This window comes from Sinocyclocheilus grahami, unplaced genomic scaffold (assembly GCF_001515645.1).
Source record: "Sinocyclocheilus grahami isolate Dianchi unplaced genomic scaffold, SAMN03320097.WGS_v1.1 scaffold1672.1, whole genome shotgun sequence".
Taxonomy (NCBI): Eukaryota; Metazoa; Chordata; class Actinopteri; order Cypriniformes; family Cyprinidae; genus Sinocyclocheilus; species Sinocyclocheilus grahami.
In genome coordinates, this window is record NW_015506851.1 from 148,726 (window position 1) to 155,392 (window position 6,667).

Genomic DNA, 6,667 nt, shown 5'->3' on the forward strand with positions numbered 1-6,667 from the left:
TTTCTTTATATCTGAAACTCTTTCCACACTGATCACATGTGAACGGTTTCCCTCCAGTGTGAATGGTTATATGTTTATTAAGATTTCCTTTTTTAGTGAAACACTTTCCACACTGATCACATATGAACGGCTTCTCTCCAGTGTGAATGATTACATGTTCATTAAGGCTTCCTTTTAGTGTGAAACTCTTTCCACAGTGCTGGCATGTGAACGGCTTCTCTCTAGTGTGAATTTTCATGTGTTCATTAAGGTTTACTTTTAATGTGAAACACTTTCCACATTCATGGCAAGTTAAGTAACTGGGAGGTTTGGTCTTCTGAACTGAATTGGTTTCAGTCGGTATGGATTTTTCTACAACAAAGAAATCATGTCTCTCATTTTGATCTTTCTCTTCTGTTTCTTTCAGTTCTTGACTCTCTTCTTTTATTGCCATCAGATCTAAAGTGAAAAAATGACAAATAGTTAATGGGAGTTTAATGGCTCAAAGCAACAGAGCGCAAAACCAAGATAAAAGTATTAAAACATCAAAACTAACATTATGCAACAAAACGTAACCTCGGTTCCCTGAGATACGGGAACGAGTACTGCATATTGCTAAAGACACTATGGGAAAAAGCCTTTTTTCTCCTGAACTGAAGCCTTTTTCAATTACGCAGTGTATTTAAAACAAACCAATGGCTTGGAAGCGGAGCAGCACGAGCCTATGGCGACAAAGACTCCCGCTCTTTAAAACTTGCTCTTGGAGGCTTGTAGGCATCCGTCGAGCGGCCAGAGGTGCAGTACCCAAAGCTCGGGCCAAGGGTGCCATATTGTCTCGTCCGCTTGAGAAAGGAAATCTTTCTCAACGGAATGGGCCAAGGGGCTGCTACCAGCAGCTGGGTCAGCTCTGATAACCAAAGTTGGTTCTTCCAGAGAGGGGCCACCAAGAGAACCTTGTGTCTCTGTTCCCTGATTCACCTGATTACCTGTGGGATCAGGGCAATTGGGGAAAATGCATAAAGGAGGAGGTTGGGCCAATCATGGGCCAACGCGTCCCTGATCTTCGAATAATAAATTGGGCAATGAGAGTTGTCTTCTGAGGTGAGGAGGTCTACCTCGGCCTCGCCGAAGATCTCCCAGATTCTCTGAACCATCTGAAGATGGAGCATCCACTCCTCTGAGGGAACATTGCTCCTTGATAACATGTCTGCTCCTCGATTCAATTTGCCCCGGTATATGCACTGCCCCCAGCGAGCGCAGATTGAGTTGAGCCCATTCCACAAGGATCCGTTTCAGCGTAGTCATCCTGAATTACCTTTTCATGTGGTCATGATTCAGGTGTCTGAGATTGAGGATGGGCCGGAGGCCACCATCCTTTTTGGGTATGAGGAAGTAATGAGGAAGCTGTAGAAGCCCGACTCGCTCTGAGCTGGAGGAACCGTTTCTACAGCTCCTTTTGCCAGCAGATTTATCACCGGAACGTAAGTGCACTAAGGTGGGGACCATGCCGCTGAAGCGCGGGGGTCTTTGAGCGAATTGGAGTGAATAACCTTGTTTTATTATCCCCATAACACATTTTGACACTCCAGGGCACTTGTGAGAAATGGAAGAGGAATTTTGCTCTCTTTTTGAAAATGTTTGTGTTTTATTTTTCCTGCTATAACAGCAGTTGGTTGCTTAGGCGCTTGAACGGGCCGTGTTCACAACAAACACATTTCCCTCTGCACCCAGGGTTGAAGAGGGTGATAGGAGGCTTAAGAGAGGCTGCTTGGGGGTGTGGTCCGGCTGCAGCGAGACTTGGCCCCATCCTCTTCCTGTCTCGCAGATCAGGAAGACACCTGAGGCGCCAGGTCCAACGCTATCTTGGGTCGGGGTCCCTGGCGCTTAGGAAAGGGGTAGCGTCTGGCCGAGCGGGAATGCCCTCGTGTCTGCTGAGTCTTAGCAGGCTGGACGGCTGGGCCGGCAGGTGCTGGCTTTGCGGGCTGCTGAGTCGGTGTAGACTTAGGGCGACTAGGGGCAGCAGCGAAGTGTCGCATAGCTTGGGACAACTTCTGTGCCTCCGTGAAGCGCTCTGCGAACCCTTCGACCGCAGGCCCGAAGAGGCCGTTGGGGAAGATCGGGGCATCAAGGAAAGGGGACCTTATCCACGTCCTTGATCTCCGTTAGCGTCAGCCATAAATGGCGCTCGAGCACCACAAGGCTGGCCATCGACATCCCGATCGCCTGAGCGGTTCAATCAGGATTTAAACATCATCATTATTGAAGTGTAGGGGATGTACAGTTAAGACCTAAGGACCTCATATGTTGAACTAAGACCAGGAGTCAGAGATGCAATTAACCGAAGAAAAATAGTAAATAGTTTGCGGTTTCATCAACAGAAGTCACTCGCAAGGAGTTCATAGGCCACTTTGCTATATAGGCTGTTTTACCGAACATATACGCTTAGTACATTTATGGACCTGGGAACATTACAGTTGTGTTCCTGTCTATGGGAGGGTCTGAGAGCTGTCAGATTTAAAGGTACAATATATGTTTTCATATTTTCATATAGTTTTCACCGCTGGAGAGTGCGTATTCAAAATAAACAAAGAAGCAAAGGCGTAGTTTGATGACGCCGTGACTGAGTGTGGAATCATGGGATTTGTGGTCGCAATCCAACGGAACTCGGGCAGAAATCATGTTCATAGATGAGCTAATGTATTAAAGATTTATTAATATCGTAGTATGAAGCAGAGCACAGAGCACGGAAAGCCGTCGAAGTGAATATGTGGGGTAAAGCAGCGCTGTTTTATCATACTAGATACATTTAGTTCTGTTATAATGCTGCTCTGTGCGGTCGTCACCGGTCTAATAAAACACACAACATATTAAAGTGTCTTTGGTGTTTCCATGTTTTCTACAACACTAAACCGGAAACCGAGGGGTTATGATGTCATCGGCAGGCGACACTATAGACACGCTCTGTGCTTCTAGTTAAAATTGGTTATTTCTCTGGATTTAAACATTATTCGAAACATTTGGGATGATGTAAGTACACAAGCCAGCAAAATATATACCACTGTTCTTGTGGTTTTTGGATATTTTAATAAAAAGATCTAACATATTGTGCCTATAATGAAATATCTTAATTAGTGTTCCGATGATGAAGGAAGGTTGGGAACGACATGAGGGCGAGTAATTAATGAGAGCATCTTCATTTAAAGGGACAGTGCTAAACATGCTGCCGACTGTCATTAAAGATAAAATAACGGCTTTGAGGATGAACCCAACCTGTTAGTTCCTCAGCGTCCTCGTGCTTCAAGCTGAACACTTCTACAATCCTCAGGTCTTCACTCTCCTGTTTAATGAACGCCATCTCGCCGCACCAGGAGGACTTCTGTGTCTGGAAGTAAAGAAACACGGTCAGTCAGAGTGAGAGTTAACGGCTGTAAACGGCCCGAGAACACGCAACGCTAGTGCTAAGCGTTAATAAAGTAACACGAATCACTCAAAACATACTTGTGCTTCGAGCGCTGCAACCGAATCGATCGGCTCAAGTGACTCTCTAGTGATGCTTAAATCAATCTGAGAAATACTTTCAAGTAAAGTTTATTCAATTCACTGATTTGATGATTGCTCTCGGCGCACTGCACTGTGCCCAATTCGTTAAACTGACTTAATAATTGAGCTTTAAGTGCTTTTAATTCGTAAAGAACGCCTGCAGTGACATCTTCGCAAAGTCGAGATTATTTTGTGTCAGGGCAAGCAATAACTCAATCTCAAACACCAAAGCAGCATAAATGGGGTTTTGTAGATAGTTGGGTTTTATGTGGTGTCTAAAACTAACCTCGGAGTCGTTTCCATCGACTTCAAACGAACACAAACAAACCTCTCTTCCGCCGGAAGTCCAGAGCAGCGGCGCGACGCGGGCGTGTGACGTCACAGCGCCCGGCAGCCAAAATAAAAGTCCCGTTCACCGCCGCTGCGTAAAACATCACACTCTGCCGAGAACACCGCAAGAGTTCAGCTCCAGAGTGTTCCAGAATGTGCTACCTTATAATATTATTATTATTAAACACAACCTGCTCGTCTCAGGACATTTACACATGTATTGTGCCATATCCAGAGCCTCAGAAACATCAGCCTGAACACAACACGTGTCAGAACGCTAGCAGCACAACCACATTATAACACAACTAAACACATTACAGTAAGAACTGCGGTGAACACACACAATACCACTCAAGAGCTGGCAGCAAGTACAATATCAGGGAAAGAAATGATAGAAATCAACACTTGTATTTAGCAAGGATGCTTTAAAATGATCAGAAGTGATGATAAACACGTTACAAAAGGTTTCTATTTCAGATAAATGCTGTTCATCTGAACTTTCTGTTCGCCACAGAAACCTGAAACAACTCTACTCGGTTGTTTTCAACATGATAATAGAGCGGAGCCGAGTTTAAACGCGTGTTCAAACCCGAGGACACGTGTCTTTTAATACCCACGATCAAAAAAATCCTCACATAGCATCACATTTCAACGTGCACATTCTCAAAGAACATTGGTCTCAGTCTAGAGCCCTGATTCAGGTCTGACGAGTACAAGTAGAGCACTCTGCAGAAAACACTTGCATTAATATCACTGCTGCACTGCGTCAGTTTAACCGGTTAGGTAGGTCTTGAAGTGACACTAAACCATATAAATACACTTAAAAGAAAGGATAAAGTCCAATCATGCTACCCGTTGCTTTCTCTGGACTGACTTAAACAGTTGATTGTAGATGTAAAATGAGCTATCTGTCCCTCGAGTATAGATGTGTAAGTATTCAGAGCCAGCACATGCATGTGAACACACTGCTTATTATAATGTTTTGTTTTCTTCGTTGCAGCGTTCTTTAGAGATGCCGTTCATTTTCTGGACTCTGCTGATTATTAGTGGAATTGCAGAGTCGATATCAGGCAATTATTCACACCCACGTAATGAGCTGAAGTGTGTTCGTGTCCATTCATCGTCCAGCTGAACTATATTTATTAGAAAGCAATAACCCCCGTGAAGCCGTGAAGCTTTAGCTGTTATAAATATGTGCAAAATTGGTACCTTCAGGGGTACAATGGCTTGTCACTGGGGCAGTACCCTCGAGGGTACACCCGTTGCACCCTTTCACATGCCTACATATCTGTACCCTTGCAGTATGTGCCTTTCAAAGGCAAATATGTACCTCTGCTGACTAAATTGTACCTTATGGTACCATAATGTACCTTTAAAAACGGTGCAAATTTGTCCTTTTAAGGGTACTGCCCCAGTGACAAGCCTTTTGTACCCTTTGATGGCAAATGTGTACTCCATACAGCACGTTAAAAAGGCCAGAATGCTGTTTATCACATTTATTTAACATTCAAAACCATTACATTCTCACATTTTTCACAGGATGAATGTTATAAGCTCTATCACAATGTCATAACAGGATGCATATATTGCGCAATTTTACTTTTGAAAAGGAGAAAAAAAAAAGAAAGAAAAAAAGAGTTGACTTTTTATACTCAATTGTACACAGCAAGAATCAGAAAGCACTTTTTTTCCCAACTGTACACATTTCATTAAATGTAACTTTATACCCTTAAAACATTTAATCACAAACACACATTTCACCAAATACAGTACGACACATTTAATTAGAACTTTCTTAAACCTTCTTAAGGATCACACAATTTATCATCGGGAGAGTACGCGTCAAGGGCCTGAAAGTCCATCTCTTGCCCTGGGTTTATAACACTCCACTCAAGGTAAACTTTTACGGTGTATGCATGGAAGTGTGAATCATACGACACTGCTATTAAAAACTTCCCACACAGAAACCATACAGTATTGATATTTAAAATGCATTTAATTTGTAAAAAGAGAGGAATTTCCTCTGCATGGACATAGTCAACTATGAATACATCTTTTAAAGCATACTTCACACTGTCAACAGTCACATTTTTAAACACAGGGTATTAATTATTCCGGTGACAGATATTGGAAGGGGCTTGCCACCCACCTCAGTAATCTTTGCCATTGAACGCTGCAGGAAGGTCAGTGTATTCTTCATGTAGGGTAGATAAGCCAAGTTACATAGGAAGCACTGAAGGCTGCAATTATCCCTTCTTCATATGTGGGGTAAAGCAGCGCTGTTTTATCATACTAGATACATTTAGTTCTGTTATAATGCTGCTCTGTGCGGTCGTCACCGGTCTAATAAAACACACAACATATTAAAGTGTCTTTGGTGTTTCCATGTTTTCTACAACACTAAACCGGAAACCGAGGGGTTATGATGTCATCGGCAGGCGACACTATAGACACGCTCTGTGCTTCTAGTTAAAATTGGTTATTTCTCTGGATTTAAACATTATTCGAAACATTTGGGATGATGTAAGTACACAAGCCAGCAAAATATATACCACTGTTCTTGTGGTTTTTGGATATTTTAATAAAAAGATCTAACATATTGTGCCTATAATGAAATATCTTAATTAGTGTTCCGATGATGAAGGAAGGTTGGGAACGACATGAGGGCGAGTAATTAATGAGAGCATCTTCATTTAAAGGGACAGTGCTAAACATGCTGCCGACTGTCATTAAAGATAAAATAACGGCTTTGAGGATGAACCCAACCTGTTAGTTCCTCAGCGTCCTCGTGCTTCAAGCTGAACACTTCTACAATCCT

General features: G+C 42.9%; 1 protein-coding gene across 1 annotated transcript in view; it reads right to left on the reverse strand.

The window, feature by feature from the left end:
* LOC107571939 (gastrula zinc finger protein XlCGF57.1-like) overlaps positions 1–3,937 on the reverse strand; it is an 8,626-nt gene extending 4,689 nt beyond the window's left edge. Inside the window, exons 1-3 of the mRNA XM_016258326.1 lie at positions 3,806–3,937; positions 3,250–3,361; positions 10–438 (exon numbers count right to left, since the gene is read on the reverse strand). Coding sequence (XP_016113812.1) covers positions 10–438; positions 3,250–3,334 — 514 coding nt within the window. The 5' untranslated portion in view covers positions 3,335–3,361; positions 3,806–3,937. The remainder of the gene's footprint in view (positions 1–9; positions 439–3,249; positions 3,362–3,805) is intronic.
* Positions 3,938–6,667: the final 2,730 nt, after the last annotated feature.